At 37.0% G+C, this 18,615-nt stretch overlaps 1 protein-coding gene across 1 annotated transcript in view; it reads left to right on the top strand.

The window, feature by feature from the left end:
• FBXL13 (F-box and leucine-rich repeat protein 13) overlaps nt 1-18,615 on the top strand; it is a 122,845-nt gene that overhangs the window by 6,208 nt on the left and 98,022 nt on the right. Inside the window, exons 3-6 of the mRNA XM_012720759.1 lie at nt 2,027-2,094; nt 2,781-2,935; nt 4,331-4,440; nt 6,319-6,462. Of these exons, the coding sequence (XP_012576213.1) occupies nt 2,027-2,094; nt 2,781-2,935; nt 4,331-4,440; nt 6,319-6,462 (477 nt within the window). The remainder of the gene's footprint in view (nt 1-2,026; nt 2,095-2,780; nt 2,936-4,330; nt 4,441-6,318; nt 6,463-18,615) is intronic.

Genomic DNA, 18,615 nt, shown 5'->3' with positions numbered 1-18,615 from the left:
AAATAAATAAGTCTTAAAAAAAAAAAAAAAAGTGACACATTCCTTAATGGCCCCAGGTACTTAAGTGATCGGGCCCTCCAGTCCTATTGAGATGAGGCTACTTTGGCAAGTTCTATTTAGATTATTTACTTGATGAGTGATGTTTTTAACTCACTTTGCTGTGTGAAATTTAAAAAGGGGTATTTTTCCAGGCTGAACCAGTAAGTATCACCACGCAGTTCAAAAGAAAAAAGAAATTGCCTAACCAAGCTAACTGTGGGGGAAATCTACAGATAGAAAGTGCCTGGCAAACAGCTGGCCACTACATTTTCCAGAAAAAGCGCCCCCTCGACCAGTGAGGTAAAAACCTCCATGCTGCAGTCTGGGGCTGTTATGCTTCTAGAAGTTCCTGGGTACCTGAAATCTACCCACCTTCTTCTGATCTGGAAGCTGCCTTTAGAGAGGTTGGTGAGGAAGATGCCTCTGGATTTCAAACACGACCTGAGGCTTCAGTGTGCTGCCTTTGGTGGCTCAGGAGGCTGGTGGAATCATCTGGTGGATTGTTTGAGAATATTAAGGGAGTCACCATCATAACCGGACACCCAGTTGGCTGACTATATACAGGAAGAGAGAGCTTAAGTGAAGACAATTTTTATGGTGTTTTATAGTAAACTCAGTAAGATACATTGGTTTAATATGTGACTTTTGGGATAAGAAATTATAATATGCTGCTTAAGTCATTTCCTCTTTCAGTCAGATAAATGTGGAAAATTCAGTAATATGAACACTATTCTTATGAGTGACAAATTGAGATATGCAGTATGAATAGGATGGGCAATATTTCCTGATTTTCATAAGGCACGTTTCTACTTGTTAAAGATATGTTGGGACTGGCCCTCCCTGGTGGCGCAGTGGGTTAAAGCACTGCACTGAGAAGCTAAAGCCACTTCCACAGAGTTGGATTCCCACCTGCCCGGAGGTGACCACATGGCACAGCAGACCTCTCCTGACCCACCCGCTGCTCCCCTCAGCAGTGTACTTCATCAATCTGCTTGTCCTGCCCCCTCCACTCTGTCTCTGATGAAGCCTCTCACTGCCCCTGAGCCTCTGACCTGTACCCCAGTTCTGTATGAACAAATAAATCTTTTTTTTTTTTTTTAAAAGATATGTTGGGAAGATATAAGGTAGAATGACAAATGGACACAGGGTTCTTTTGCAGTAAAACCAGTTGTAACTTGATCCAAATACTTTATCAATTGGGGCCATTAAGTCTGACATATCACTGTGATAGAATGTGGACTTTTTCACAGGCAGAGATACAAATCTTATGAATCAATCAATCAACATCTTAACCATAAGGCTGTTTCCTCAAAAAGAAAAAAAAAAGAACTGCTATAGAATACACTATACACATTTATAATAGCTATTTTATTTATTGCAGTGTCAACATTTTTAAATTAAATGTTTTACATTCACATGTGAGGGGGGTCTTATTTTTTTTTCCCTAGCCAGACTGTACTTGCAGTAAAATACTTTGTGCATTACATACCTTTCATAATTCCTTGTACATCACACATTAATTGACCATCTAGCTGAAATGTAAATACTACTGGGGGTTATTTATGAGGACTCTAAAATATAACACAAATTATTCAAAGCAGCATTATCTGTTACAAATACTCTGAACTAGTTAACAGTTTTTCTTTGTGTTGTGGTTTGTCTCATAAAAGGGCTGTTTTCCTCTACCCAGAGAAAACAATACCGAAATTCTTTTCCTGGTGGCTTCTATATTGTAATAGATCTAAAAGCAAGCCTGCTGTGTTTAGGAATGCACAGCTCCAACTTACTGAAACTCTGCTAGGTAAGATGAAATTCACTTAGATGAAATCTAGTGCATACCTTCCTGGGAGGAATATTTAGAGATGACTTTATAAGTAGCAGCAAAATTTACCCTGTTGATGTTTTTAGGTAATTATGTAGATCAACAAAATGACCAATTATGCATTCTCTTATTTCTAATGTTTGCCATTTCACTTACTTATTTTAGATGACTCCAGAATTAATGATAAAAGCATGTACTTTTTATACTGGACGTTTAATGAAGACCCACTTTTGGTAAGAATGTGATTTTTATATACTGCTCCTTTCTCTTTGGGTTCTCATTCTTAATATTCTCCATATAAAGAAAAACTCACTTTAGACCACTTGTGTCTATTTAATCCTGTCATCATCATTTTGTATTATGTATTCTATATTGAACTGACTTTTACTAAGCTAACATGTGTTTATTACTTCTTCAAATTATCACTTGGTTCTTTTTAAATAAAACTTCAAAATTGCAAGTATAGTCCCGTTATCCTTTTTTCTTTTTGTTTCAATTTTAGAGAGAAAGTCTCTACATATACTATCCTCATTGGTGTTAGGAGTGTTGTGCTGGAACCAAACATATCTGAACATAGTGAAATGAAGAAAGACTATAAACATCCATGTGCCAGATTCAGTTTGACATTACATTTGTCTAGCTCAGGTCTAGTTCCACCTCTTAGTAGGTTATAGGGGAAAAAATCCGTTAGATTCCAGAACATTCTAGGTTTTAGAGATGTAGAAAAGGAAAGAACATGCTCAAAGGAATATAAGAACAGGCTGGAAATAAAACAATTAAAAAAAAAAACCACCCAATTTATTTCTAGGCTATGCTTTTGAAGAGGTAAGGGAGGTGTTACCTCTTTTCCCTTTTATTACTAATATATTTACTAATATATAGCATCAAAATAACATTTATTTCTACTTTTTACATGTAGCTCTTGGAGAGACATAGCAATACCAGTTATAAATGATGATGCAGTTATGGCTGAAAAAATGGCAAGAGCAAAGGATTACAACAATTTCAAATTTAAAAAATATGTATTTTGTCGTTGGCATGCCTATGTGAAAGACAGAAAAGAACGACTTCAAGGTAAATTCTTACATTGTAGAAACCTAATGGTTTTGTATTCATTTGGACCCTTAAGTACAACAGACTTAAGAGTCAAACATAGTCTGTACTAGAGAATTTATTATTCTGTATCCAGAAAACTATTATAAAATGTAAAGTCACTAAATTAAAGTATTTAATGAGATATGTCTCAAAGGGTTTTATCATAATTGAAAACAGGTGAATTTAAAATAAAATGTATTTTATCTGTATTTGTGTGATCTATATACTAATGTAAATATAAATAAGAATCCTGTATCAGCCTTTTTTACATAGTAGAGAACTGGTAAAATATTGATGATTACCAAATTGACTATTCTGATAGACAATGCTACAATCTTTATAGATATGATAGATATATATGATAGAAATGGTGATATGAATTTTCTTTTACTTAAAACCATGATAGCCATATGAGCAGACAGTGCACGTGCTTGATTTTAGCAGCACAGAGAGAGAACTCCAGCCTTTTGCTTAGATTTTATTATCCAGCTTATCAGACAGTAGACTTGTTTATGGCTGTTGCCAATCAGAAAATCATTTCCTCCTCATGGGCCAGAGGAGGATGCTCCAGAGGTCTTAACATCTAGGAAAATGGCCTCTGTTTCTGAGAGAAAACAATTGCCTGCAGCTAAGAAGCCACTGCACTCTAGAAGCAATGTCCATGGTCTACCTTTGCCATCTTCCTGATGAGTTTGAGTTTGGAACCTGGGTTAAAAATACTTACATGGGACATTTCTATCTAATATATAATAGGACATTTAACTAAATCAGAATACTACATCTTGACTGTATTTCTCTGAATAAATTTGGAAGTTCTTGTTTTGTAAAGAACAAATTTATTTAAAAAATGGTTACTGGGCTCTCCCTGGTGGCATAGCATGTTAAAGCACAGCACTAAGAAACTAAAGCCACTTCAGCATGAGTTCAATCCCTAGCCCTGGAGGTGACCCACATGGTGCAGCAGACCTCTCCTGACCTGCCCACTGCTCCCCTCAGCAGTGTACTTCATCAGCCGGCCTGTTCTGTTCCTCACTCTGTCTCTGGTGAAGCCTCTCACTGCCCCTGCACCTCCAGCCTGTACCCCAGTTCTGTATGCATAAATAAATAAATCTTTAAAAAAATGGTTACCTGTCTTGATATTTTATCATGTACATTACAACTTAATGTTTAAAGTTACAACTTAATGTTTAAAGTGAATGTTTGCAGGTTGTTAAAGTCTGCCTACTGTAGTCAAGAGTAATTAATCTGAGATGCAATTAAAATCAAACAAAAAGTATCAGGTAAAATGTTGGGTCATATTAAAGATGTGAAGGGTATTAAGCATGTTGTTTCTTGGCTTTAGTTCTATCCGGTGATCCAGTCTTTTTTCCTCAGCTGTACTATCACGGATACAACAGATTGTCCATAATCAGAAACAAATAACTATACTAACTAAATGGAGAGCTAAAGCAAGACAAAAGTATAAAATGAGAGAAGATGCGCTGGTATGGTTTACTGGAAAATTAGTTTATTTTAGGAATGGAATTTTACTATTATATTAATGCTACTGTGAGTAGAAAAAAATTAAAATTCTAAGTATTATATATCAATATTTGTTGAGGCCTTTGTTCTTTTACCATATAACTTAAGTTTTACTTCAGCTGCCTAAAATATTTCCTATTAAATTCTGTTTTGTATAAACTATAAGCATCAAGGAAAAATCTTTAAAAATTTTGTTCAAATTTATTGATAAAGATTAAGAGTTTCATTTAAGGAAATATTAGATGGAATAATGCCTGAAATGGAAAAGAAACTGGTGAGTATTATAAATAAAAACAATTTATTATTTTCTAAAGAAGAATAAATTGCTATTTATTCTTTTTCAACTGTCAGTTAACACATTATGACCTTAATAATAATTTCTTTTTATCTACCAAAATGCTAAAGTTAAAATATCATTCTTAATTGGGACATCCACCAGGAATTAAGTCAATTAAAATAGAGGACCTAAGCAAACTCCTCCAAATTTAAAAAAGATTTCAGTTCATTTAAACTATCTTGTACTATTATTTAGTGCTGACTTAGCATATTCACTGTAACTACTATGATCAGCCATAGAAACATACTGGAAATATTTATAGTTACATTATTAATACTCCTTGAAATACAAAGTCAGGATAAATAGGAAGGGAAAAAGAGGGACAAAATTTTCATGTTTTGTGGTCACCGTGTGGAGGGGGATCAATGACCCCAGCCCAAATTGGTTCAGAGGCGGTGACTGACGATATCACACATGCACCAAGACATGAAAAGTTAATTCCTCAAGAGTGCTTATGTCTTCAGAGTATACTGAGATAGGTAAAGCTTGGTTCTTGGTATCCAGAACTTCACTATCCACTACAGTGATCTGGTGTTCCTGTGAGCTGGCCTCTGAGATAGCGGACTACACTGTCAGTGCTGCCAGCTGAATGGCATGCTTAGGGCATAGCTGTTTCATCTGCGCATTCAGATTTAGCAAGTGTTTTGACCCCAGCCTACGTTTGATCATTGTCTAATAGTGAAATAGATGAATACACATAACCTTTCTGCCCCTTTAACAAACTACCCTCCCCCTTATTGAACACCCCTGAGAGCAGAAAGGTTCAGTCAATTCTCTTAATTGTCCTTATACACTAGGTGAATGTTTTGCAAAGTAATGATATGTTTATATGATAATGCATATTTAATATAATGATAATCATAATACAGACGTGTATTAGACAGTTAATTGGGAGTTGAGAGACTTATTTTTCTAGTTATGTGATTTCCTGGTCTCACAGTTATTATGTATTCAGTTAGATGGAGTGAGGATGGCAGGTGTGTGCTGGGAGAAGTGGGGACACTTCTGTGTGCTAGTTCTCACCTGTGTGCTCTTCCTGGGGCTCTAACACATCTTACTCCAAAATTGTGTGTGTGAATCCTTCTCCTTATTATATGGTTTTTAGGAATGCCCAACAGTTAAAATGGAGACTTTCCTCTTGACTCTCCTCTTTCATTTTTATGCCAATCATCTCCCTCCCCTTCATACCCCATAAACCAGTTCTGTCATAACCAGAACCTTGAGTTTGTGTATTTTAGTTTCCTCACCTTGTGTACAAGGTGGCTGGACCATATCTTCAAGGTGGCTATTTGTGCCAATATTGTATGATAACTAGTGGAAATCATCCACAATGGCTTGTTGGTTCAGAGAATATTAAGCACGCTATGTACCATGATAACTTAGGCAATAATGATGACAATAAAGTTTTATAATGCTATCTTTGTCAAGCATTGTGTTTTACATATAACATCTCATTTAACCCTTACAATAATTCCATGGGATTTGTAAATTATTTTCACGGCAGTTGTTACAACATGAAATTCAATTGAAAACATGGAAAAGCAAGTTAAAACCTGCTGCAGATGAACCCACTTTTCATGGACAAAGCATATCTAAAGTGTCTTATGTATTTGACATTTCACTGTTACCTGAAAGAGCAATATTACAGGTTTGTATGCATTTATGTGCCTTAACTAGTTTCACAGTGTTTGTTTGAAGAGTGGTTTTATGAACTTTACATGACTGATAGAAACCATATTTCAAAGAAATATATTTTTTATAACTAACTTTGGGCTATCACATATTTGGGAGGTCACCCATTGTTGACTGTATGACAAATTGCATTATACATCATGATGTATGATTTATTTACTGCTGAATTCATTAGTCCAGGTTTTAAGGATTTTTGTATCTATGTTCATCAAGAATATTGGTCTCTAGGTTTCTTTGTTGTGATCTTGTCTGGTTTTGGAATCACAGTAATGATGACATCATAGAGTGTTTTGGGAAGTTTCCCCTTCTTTTCAATTTTATGAGAATTTCTGTAGGATAATATTGATTCTTTTTTGAAAGTTTAATATAATTCACTAGTGAAGTCATCTAGTCCTGGATTTTTGTTTTGTGGGAGGCTTTTGATTACAGTTTTTCAAAGAGCCTGTAGTATTTTTTTACTTTGAAGTAAAGATTTATCTTAGAATCATTTAAATTCACAAAAGAGTTGCAAAGATAGGTCAGACATTTTCTAACTGTACAGTTTCTTTTATTGTTAATGTTTTATATTAGGATAATATATTTGTCACAATTAATGTGATCTAATGTATATAATACTAAAGATAAATTATTATTATTTGAATTTTTTTAACTCAAATTTTTACTGAGGTAACACTAGTTTACAACATTATATATGACTAGAAGTAACTGCTTACACCCTTCAGTTGTGTTACCATGCCACACCCATGGTCTCCTGCCATCGTCATGGAGCTGCTTCCCACTTGGCGCTGGCCCTCTACTTCTCCTCCTAGGGTAGCCTCAAGTTTACAGTCAGATTTCTAGGGTTTGTTATTGTTTGGTTATCTCTGGCCCTCTGTTTTGTACATCTATAGTCCACATAAGGAAGAAACTATTGTATTTGTCTTTCTCCTTTGACTTATCTTAACATTATCCTCTCCAGTTCTGTCCATGTTGTAGCAAATATTAAGTTTATCTATTTTTTTTATAGCTGAGTAGTATATAAATATATATATATATATATAAATATATATATATATATATATATATATATATATATCACATCTTTAAAATACCCTCATCTGTTCTTAGACACTTATGTTGTTGCCATAACTTGGCTGTTATAAATTGTGCTGCAGAGAAATATGAGTATGTGTACCATGTTTTTGTATTCTCTGGCTGGATAACTACATGAGGAATTGCTGATCTTTCCTTATTCATGATGGATCTGTTCATGTTTTCCATTTCTTCCTGAATCAGTCCCAAATAATATATTTGGAGCTTTTTATTGTTTCTAAAAATTTGCCCATTTCTTATAAGTTGTCCAATTTGTCACCACATAATTGTTTGTAATAGTCTCTTATGATCTTTTGTATTTCTGAAGTATCTCTTGTAACTTTTCCTTAATTTTTGATTTTTTTTTAAAGATTTATTTATTCATACAGAACTGGGGTACAGGCCAGAGTTGCGGAGGGTGAGAGGCTTCACCAGAGACAGAGTGGGGAGCAGAACAGGCAGATCATGGAAGTATACTGCTGAGGGGGGCAGCGGGTGGGTCAGGAGAGGTCTGCCACGCCATGTGGTCACCTCTGGGGCAGGTGGGAATCGAACTCATGCGGAAGCAGCTTTAGATTCTCAGTGCTGTGCTTTAACCCGCTGCGCCACCAGGGGAGCCCTAATTTTTGATTTTATTCATTTGTGTTTTCTCTTTCTTCAAGTCTGGGTAATGACTTGTTTCCTTTATTCATCGTTTCACTGAACCAACTCTTAATATTTGGATTTAAAAAAATCTCTATTTGTTAATTTCTGTTCTACTTTTCATTGTTTCCTTCTGTCTATTCCAGTTTTGCTTCTCCTTCTTTTCCTAGTTTCTTTATAGTTATAAGCTTAGATTTTTTATTTGTGATTCTTCCTTTTTTCTGAGTTAGGCCTGTGTTGCTATTAGTTTCCCTCTTCAGTTTTCACTGCATCCCATAGGTTCTAATGTCTTATCTTCATTTTCACTCATCTCAAGTGTATTTTTTAATTTCACCTTTGATTTCCTCATTGATCCGGTAGTTTAGTAGCATGTTGTTTATTCTTCACCAATTTGTGGCTCCTCCCTTGGTAAACTCCCTAACTGACCTTTCTCCCAGCCCACTTGTCTTTAGCCAAGCTATTATATAAGATAGCAGCTGAAACCACACAGCAAGTTACTCAGCTGGATCTCTCCCATGTATACAGAATGTACACATGTTGTTATTAAACTTCTAATGCCTGTTTGGCTATTTACCAGTTTAGAAGAATCAATAGGGGTACAGGATGAATACCTTTGTGTTCCAAAAGGTTATTTCAGATGGTGCCTAAAGCCATGTGGTGAATTACTCAGTCTCACTGGGTCTCTTCCATGTATACAGGAGGTATACATGTTATTATTAAATCTCATTATGATTTTTCTCTTTAAAAAATACACAAGTAGTAAAGAAGCAAATTTTTATAGTAGTGCAAAACTGGAAATGAACAATTCCAACAGTCAAATACTGAGTTAGAGTTATGCTGAGTTTGTTAGGCCTAGTAATATAGTAGATTTGCAAATTTAAAATTTTAAATCACAACTTTAAAATTGCACTTAATTTGTTGACTTCTCTGGTCAACTAATGCTCAGGAACTTGAGGAACAAAGGTGTAAAGCATAAAAAGGTAATGTAAGTTGGATCTAAACTTTAAAGTTTTTTTATTTTTTTTTTAAATGTAAAGATTTAACTGGGGGAAGAAGGAGGTTAATAGAACTATTTTCTTCACTGTATACACACATACTCACATGCATACATACATATACACACACCAAAAATACCCCAATAAAACAGAAAAACAAGAATCAAAATACCCTCAAACTGTACTAATACTTCGTACAGAACAGATCCTGGGAGGAAGTGCAAAAGGCAAAATCAAATGACCAAAAAATGCTGAACAAACAGCATTATTAATATACAAAATATTTATAACTGAACTAGTAACAGTTGCTGTTCTCTGTGTCTGTAAAACTTTGGAACCACATAGCTGATTTGTTAAATCTAGCCCATGTCAGCTACCAAAAATCCAGTTTAGTTAGCTTCATTCTTTGATGCTTCATCAAAATTTTCTACAAGATCTCTTCAATACCAGCTATATTATTGACAGTCAGTTTTTTTAGAGAACTCTGAATTTTTTGTCATCAGCTGTAGCTGTTCTATGTACCACCTTCTTCTAACTGTGAGCTGTACCCTTGCCCCCTATCCGGACCTGAGCCTGAAGTTTGGCTAACTTTTCTTGATTCATGCTGTTGGTAAATCTGAAGCAGGGAGGTTCCTCCAACACCAGCATGTGGCAAGAGCAAGCTGGCTCAGTTTTTTGATTTTTTTTTTTAAAGATTTATTTATTTGTGCATACAGACTGGGGTACAAGGCCAGAGGCTCAGGGGCAGCGAGAGGCCTCACCAGAGACAGAGTGGGGAGCAGAACAGGCAAATCGATGAAGTACACTGCTGAGGGGAGCAGGGGGCGGGTCAGGAGAGGTCTGCCGCGCCATGTGGATCTCCTCCAGGGCAGGCGGGAATAGAACTCATGCAGAAGTGGCTTAAGCTTCTTAGTGCTGTGCTTTAACCCGCTGCACCACCAGGGAGGGCCCAGTTTTTTGATTTTTAAATAAGGTTTTTAGTTTTAAAAATAAGTTAAGATTTGTATATTTAGACTGCTTACTGTTTTGAAGGAATAACTAGTAATCTAGACTGAAATACAATTTGGTCTTATCTGGAAGAAACTGAAACTATAAGTTTGCTTTTGGTGTTCAGTTTCAACTTAAGCAAACAAGTCAGATTCTGTTTTGCAATGATTTTCCCTAGTATCAGTTATCTATTAGAAAATGCTGTTTAGTTAGCAGATGGTATACTATCAGTCAAACTCAGAGCTAGTGGGAAGGTTGGCAAAGTTTTTCTTTTCCTTTTTTAGTATGCTTAGTTTGGCCACAATACAAAGAAATTATGTTGATGAATTTGGAAAGTCTAAATAATATAGTTAATTAATGCAGTGGTCTTAAAATGTAAAATTGCTCAACCAGTTTAACAATATTAGCAGTGTTTCGGGGCTGTCTTTTTATTTTAAACAACTATAACATTTTGCTTGCTTGCTTGTAAAATATACACAGTTTGTAGACTTGTTACAGAGTTATAAAATCTTCAGATTTTATAGTGTTGATGACATCATCTATGTGGGAGGAAAAAAACAACTGTATAGTTATTAAAACTTGTACCATGTTACAGAAGAGCCAGATGGTTCTGGCATGCTAGATTAAAACTTGGAATTATAAAACAAAAGACTATTCTCAATGACTTTTGGAATTCATGTTTTGATGACCTCAGGGGTCAATCTGACCTCAATTTACCAAAGCAGAAAGTGGTTCCAGGTTTTGTAGGCATGCACTACATGAAATTCAGATAAGGGAGGATTCTGAAACCACAGTGCTCTATCAAGGAACTATGTGTACGCTGGCTCCATGTGTGACACTGGCTCCATGTGTGATGTGGGTGAAAATGCCGATGAGGCAAAACAAAAATTGTTTAGGATCAGTTTATTTTTGGTAGACGACTGCTCTGCCCCTAGGCCTCCCTTTATCACTTCAGCTCTAGTCAATAATACTATCTAAGTAGTTTACAAATTATTTTGGTGTAAAATATTTATGTGCTATAAGTTGTAGTACATGCTATGTTAATTTTAGTAGGAACCATCTTTAATTTGTCCATCAGAGCTTTATTTCTAAAGTTCCATTTTTTATTTCACTTTCCTGCTTAAAAATCCCTCATTGAACACTGACTTGAACACGTTTCACAAGACTCTTCATGTTCCCGTCCCTCACTACCTCTCAGCTTCACTCTCTGGCATCCCCCAAAAGGAACCCTTGGCTCTAGCTCTGTTTAGTATGGCAAAGCACTCTCCCAGCGATTAAGCTTTGGCCCATCATGTCCTCTCTATACTGTAAGGTCCCTTTCTCTTATTGGGTTCAATCACTCCTCCTTAGGCACAGCTCAGTTGTCATCTTTTCCAGAAAAGCTACCTTTGCTCTTCTGTACTTTCTCTGTCTCAGTTAGTTAACATTCACATCTGTTCCAGAGCCTATGAGGCACTTTATTTTATTTTTTTATAAAGGTTTATTTATTTATGCAGAACTGGGGTACAGGCCAGAGGTGCAGGGCAGTGAGAGGATTCACCAGAGACAGAGTGGGAAGCAGAACAGACAGATCGACGAAGTACACTGCTGAGGGGAGCAGCGGGCAGGTCAGGAGAGGTCTGCCGCACCATGTGGATCACCTCTGAGGCAGGCTGGGATCGACTCATGCCAAAGTGGCTTTAGCTTCTTAGTGTTGGGCTTTAACCCGCTGCACCACCAGGGAGGGCCCAGAGGCATTTCTTAATGTTGGTTATAATCATCTATTTTGTCTTCCTTTTGGACCACAGTATCTTGAAAACAGGAATTGTGTTTTACATGTCCAAATTGACAATCTGTAACTGCTCAATGACTGGCTGAATAAATGAATGGAAAATGATTTTTCACCTTTTAGCTGGCACCACTACAAATGTTCATCGATTTCCCAGAAATTTCTTTCTCTTTCTGGCTTATCTCACTAAGCATTATCTTTTCCAGCTCCATCCAAGTTTCTGCAAAAGACATGTGTTTCTTTTTTTGGTAGCTGAGTAATATTCCATTGTATATATGTAACCCAGATACTTCCTAATCATCAAGTCTGGTCACCTCTATTCACTTCTCATCTATCTTATTCTTTCAGTAGCATTTGATTCTGCTTCTTTGTTTAAATGCTGTTTGTTTGTTTCCATAGAGTGAATTAATTTCCTGTCAGATAGGTTTCTTGGTGTCTCCTGTCCTCCAGTTCTCTGAGCGCTCCTCTGGGTGCTGAATTTGGCCTCCCTCCTCTCACTCTCACTAGATCTTGGCAACCACAGGCAGGCTCTTGGCCATCACTCTATGATATCAGTATTGATTTGTAGTCACTTTAGGATACTTCTAACTTCCCCTGCCTTTTGAGAAATTTAACCTTCTAAATCTCTATGAATGTGATACCTGTTGTACTTTTGATTTACAGTAATATTGGGAGAGTGTGTTGTTCATTAGGACAGGAGGGGATAGGGATGATGAGAACTTTAGATTCATTGAATTTGAAATGTCAATGAGAGTTTAAGTTGAAAAGCCCCAGAAGTATCTAAAAAGTCACAAAGTCACAGAATCCTATAGATAGAAAAACTTGAGAATTATGTGATTCAAACCTTTCCAAGGACAATATTCCTCATAGACAGTCTGGGGATTTTAGGGGCAATAAAATAGCCCCTCTTCCCACTCTAAGTTTGGAACCAAGTAAGAGGTAAACAGATAGAGCTCAAAATATTTTCTATATAGCTGATTAGAGACTACGACTTATAATCATGTAGCATGCTAACACTCATCCCTGAGTAAAACAGACTCACCTTTAATTACTGCCCTTTGGATAACTTCAGAACTCTTTCAGGCCACAGAGAAGCCCTGAAGCCTGTGGCTTCCACTCACCTCAGGGCAGGGTGGGGCAGGAGCCCAGGTGCTGGCGGGGTTCTTCCCCCACCTTGTCATTCAGCTGTGCCCTTCCTCTTCTCCTGGGAGGAGGAGGGGTAGAGAGAGGAGTTACTAAGGCACTTCCAAGGAGACATATGAAGTCACATGTCCAAAACTTGTTTATTAACTGTAATGCTCATCAGTCTCTGGTCTGACACGTTCTATCACGGAAAGGCTGTTGACTTTGGGATGCATTCTGTACCATTTGGGGAGGGATTAGATAATCAGAAAGTTGTTTCTCATATCAAAGCAGAGAAAACTTGCCCTGCTACAGTTGTCCCTAGTTCCCTCTGTTGCACCAATCAGACCCAATCTGTCCATTATTTAAACATGGCTATGGTTTAATTTTTAGTTCTTTTGTGGTTACCAGTTGCTATTCAGTCAGCTATTTTTCTGTGAAAGGTCCTAGTCCCAATCCCTGCCATCCCCACTCCTGTCACTGTTTTAGCCGCCATCTTCTCAGAATTTGCTCTTCACAGGTCACAGGGTAAACTGAATCTTGTTTCTCCCTCACCACCCCCATCTGAGTGGGTCCAATCGGTTTCCATGTAACAGGTAGCCTGAATCACTTCACACCCTTACGTGCAGCTACCCCTTTATCCTGGTCCTCATGTTTCCTTTCAAGTAGTAACATGAGAGAAAATGACACAAAATAATTCACCCACATAATTTACTACTAACTTGAGTCAGACAAGAATCATGAGAGAAAAAGCACTCAAAGTACGTCTTCAGTACTCAGGTTCAGGTAAATTCTTTCATAATTATAAGTGCTCTTTCCCAGAGAGAGATAGCATTTACAGTTCTGTATCAGTTATAACTATCAATACTTCATGTTTGAGGATTTCTTTCTAATGCTGCATCATTAAGGAACCCTTTGCTGTAGCAGTAGGGGGTGAACCCCACCTAGACTCAAAGAACCCTATCACAGTTCATGATTCCATCACTAAATTGCTATGACTTAAGTCTCTGTCTCCTCAGTAAAAAATAAATACACCACCAAACTCACACCACCAAACTCACAGCAGGGAGTGATTCCCTCAGTGCTCCTGCTTGCGATCACTGTTGTGGTTAAAAGAATATAAATCACTCTACGTTTCTGCCTTTTTCCTTGTTTTGTCTTTCTCCATTTCCTCCAACATGACTGATCTATTTGTTTTTTCCTGAAAGAAATAATGCTTGGAGAAGTGAGCTAAATCACAGTAGTGTAATTGGTTTGACTTGAGTTTAATGAATGAATAAACCCTTTCAAATTTGTGACTATATGATTTATACTCCTAATATTTGAATAAAGACAAATGCTATATTTATTTATTGACCTACATCGGATCCATTTGATGAATGCCCCTACCTATTTGACAGCCAACAAATTCAATCTCAGTCATGAAATTCAGTTCTAACCACTTCCTTCCTGTGCCAGCCCTTATTCCTAAGTTGTGCAAGAACCTCACAGCCCTCTAACTGCTCAAATGCCCAAGAACAACACTAGACGTAAGCCACACTAGTCATCATAGATACCTCCCTGCTTAAATCGACTCAGTCCCTTGAAGGCAAGACGTTCCACTGTGTCTGAGCCAAGTCTGCACACAAAGATCTTTACCATCGCTCAAGGAAGGTTTCTCAATGGTCATTAGAGAGTCTGACATCTTTGGAGGATCTGTCATAAGCTTCCATTCTTTCCCAAGTCTCAGGAATCCCTCTACTTCTATTGCAACACTATTTTTTAGTGGATTGATCCAATTCCTCTCTCTAAGGTTGCATGTTTCGGTGGTGTTGCTTTGAATTCTGGTGGTTGGAAACTTCTGCTTTAGATTCTGCCATGTAAATGTCATTAAGAGACTCAAATATTAGCACACAAACCTTAATGTCCTCTCATTTCCTCTTGCCTCCTACAGTAAAGAAAACAAAATAAAAAATTATACTTTAATCTATTAGCCTCCAAATGTTCTAACAATTTCAACATGTGTTTTTTTGTTTTTTTTTTAAAGAATTAATTATTTATTTGTGCATACAGAACTGGTGTTCAGGTCAGAGGCACAGGGCTGTTGAGAGGACTCACCAGAGACAGAGCGGGGAGCAGAATAGGCAGATAGACGAAGTACACTGCTAGGGGAGCAGCAGGTGAGACAAGAGAGGTCTGCTGTGCCATGCAGGTCACCTGGGGTGGGTGGGATAGGATGGGGAGGCTGGAGATCGAACTGCAGTGAAGCAGCTGTGGCTAGCTTGCAGCAATGCGGTTTAACCTATTGCACCATGTGTTTTCATATTAATCCTCACAATTTAGTGAGTTTGGTGGTGTATTTATTTCTTACTGAGTAGACAGAGACTTGAGTTGCAGTAATTTAGTGATAGAATCATGAACTGTGATAGAATCATGAATTGTTTGAGTCTAAGTCTTGATTTTCCTTCTAGTACATGATAATTCTGGACCTTGAACTAGGGTTGAACCAAAATGCCAACCTCTTCTTATCTAAACTGCTGGCCAGCAGATCCACCTCTGTCACTTCTATTTTCAATCTAGACAGCAATTTCTGTTATTCCTGTTCAGCTTCATCTTGTTGATTTTGGTTCTGACTCCAATATTCAACAAGTTCACTATGTCGTCTAGCTCTCTGGAATTTACTGATTTGATAAACATGATGCTTGAAGTCTTATTCATGTTGAAAAAATGTTGAACAGAAATTCTGTCTACTCCCCTTTCTGGGACTCATTCTGCTGCCCGGAGCTGTTGATTTGGCTCTCTGGGTTTGATTTTAATCTGTTATCACTCCATGTTGTTACCTTTTCCACAAAGTCCTCTAATGTATGGAAGGCAGGGAGTTTTGTATGCTGGTGGGACACTCAGTCTACCAGAATGGTACAAGTTCTGGGTGGAGTGAGGGGTCAGAGTGTACCACAGCTGCTTCTGGTAGGACATGGTCTTCAGATAATTTGGTTAAATGGTCACAGCCAGGCCAGGTTGTGAGCAGAGAGTTATGAGTTCTGGTGGTTAGAAACTTCTCTTTAGGTTCTGCCGCAGGTGGCTGGGACACAGTGATTGGGGTATGGGATCTATCAACTTGTGGTGACTTTACTGTCAGAAGATGATCAGGCAGACATGGAGGGTTTGTCTGTGGGGATGAGAGGGACAGTAACACGAAAAATGCAGGATCTCAATTCAGTGCAGGGCTGGATGAAACAGCAAATAAAAAAATACAGGATACACAGGTAAATTTGAACTTCTGATAATGCTTTCTAGCATAAGATGTCCTATATACCATGTGGCACATAGTTATACTAAATTTTTTTTCATAGTTTAGCTAGCAAGCTTAATCCAGGTAGAAATGGAAAATGATGTCAAGTCAGGTCCCTCCATCTTTAAAGTAGGATAACAATTGACAGATTGTCAAAATGAAATCATTCTTTCAACCAAAAAGTCAAAATGAAAATGGAATACCTCATACAGCGGAAGTGTGTAATAAATTTAAATCCCCTTTCTGCTGCAACCTTCTTGTTTTTCTCATTGAAAGTATAACATTTGAAAAATGGATTAGGGAATAGTAACAAATAGTATCACATAAACCTTAAGAATGGGTGAAGTCCACGAAGGGGAGAATTTTTAAAAAATGCATTTTATATGACTTAGGGGAACCGGGTCACATCTCTTCAGATGTAAGTAACCATACCACAACCACCACCACCAAAGTACCCATGGTCCTTTACTGTAGACCACCAGGCCCCCTTCCACTTTTGCTCCCATCCCACTCCCTCAGGGGAGAAAGTTTTTTAATTGCCGGTTCTAAAGTGTGAGCCTTGGGGAATACCCAGGGTTTGAGGAAAGGCAGGGAAACAACTGGAGATTGTGATGGTTCATTTTATGTGACAACTTGAAAAGGGTCATGGGATGTCCAGGTACTTAATTCAATATTATTTCTGGGAATGTCTGTGAGGATGTTTGAGGGTGAGATTAACAGCTGAATCAGCAGACTGAATAAAGCAGAAGGGGCTACCAGTGTGGGTGGATTTCATCTAATCCATTGAAACCTGTGTAAAACAGAAACTGAGTAAGAAAGAAGTCTCTATCTCACTGTCTTTGAGCTGGGACAACTCAAACTTGAGGTGGCACTGCAACTTACACCTCTGACTTTCCTGGTGTCCCAAGGCTCCACCATCAGCTCTTGGATCTCCAGCTTGCTCATTGCCGATCTTGGACTTCTCAAACTCTATAATTGTGGGAGTCAATTCCTTATAGTAAAAACAAACAAACTACTCCCATTGGTTCTATTTCTCTGGACAAACAGAATCAGAAGTGTGGGGTTAGGAAAAAATATTGGGCAATGTGGCATCTTGGAAAGTGAGAAAATAGAGAATTTTCATTATTAAAAAAATGGAGATCCACAGTAAATGATTACCGTCACTGTCGTCCTGGGGATAAAGGAAGGTCCTAAGAAAAAAAATTTTAATATTAAATGTTTCACTTGGTTTTGATGAAAACTTCCTGAACTCATTTCATAATGTAATCTTTTTTCCTTTATAAATTGTTTTAAAATATTTTAATGAGCACTTATGAAATATTGGTCTATATGGTTTTTGAACCCAAATTTTGAATGCTAGACTAGAACCTCCAATAACTAAGGCCCACATTTAACTTATATCTAAAACAGTACTTTGGCTTTTAATGGCATTTTGAGAGCTAATAAAATTTTAAGGACATTGTTCTCTACAGAGGGTATATCATCTTTGAGAAAAAGTTTAAATTAGAGAGAAACAAGAAAAAAGTGCAGGTTGAAAAACTAACTCAGACATTATTATTTTCCTCAAGATTCTACATACACAAGAAACTTATTTGTTAACATTTTAGAATATCTACACCTTATATATCATAAATACTGCATTACAAACAAAAATAACTTAAAAGGCAGACAAGAAAATTGTTACTAATAGTCTATCTAGGTTTGTATCCTTAATATTTTTAAAGACTGTTTAAATGAAGTATGCAATTTAGCCATGGAAGCAGATTGTTTAATTGTTAAGTGTACTCTTGGAAGTTCTACTTCTCATGGGATCTGGTTAAATTTTCCTCTGTGTTTAAAAAGTGAGCATTGCTGTATTTTTTGACATTAGATGTTATGCAAAAAGGAACGGTTAGTTTAAACAAGCAACAGAAATTGTTTGACCTTGTCTTAGTCAAATTTCCATTTTGACTTTGTGGTTGAAAGAATGATTTCATTAAAGAACAGAGGTTTACATTTGGACAAATTCTACCTTCAAATAAATGGTATTTTCAGAATTTCAACACAAATATCTCCCAGGGGAACTGTCAGCAAAAGTGAAGGAAATCATCATTATATACTGTCAAGTAGTTTAGGATTGGAAAATGTCCAAGAAATCTTTTTGAGCATTTGGGATAATGTTCAAAAAATAGTTTATATGGTGAAGATTGAATTTTACACTGAAAGCTTTGTGGGTTTTTTTTTTTTCCTAAATAAATAAACTCTATCTATTCT

Source organism: Condylura cristata, unplaced genomic scaffold (assembly GCF_000260355.1).
Source record: "Condylura cristata isolate star-nosed mole 26May11 unplaced genomic scaffold, ConCri1.0 scaffold00005, whole genome shotgun sequence".
NCBI classification, from domain to species: Eukaryota; Metazoa; Chordata; class Mammalia; order Eulipotyphla; family Talpidae; genus Condylura; species Condylura cristata.
The sequence above is the reverse complement of the archived record's forward strand: the minus strand, read 5'-3'. Positions and strand labels throughout refer to the sequence as shown.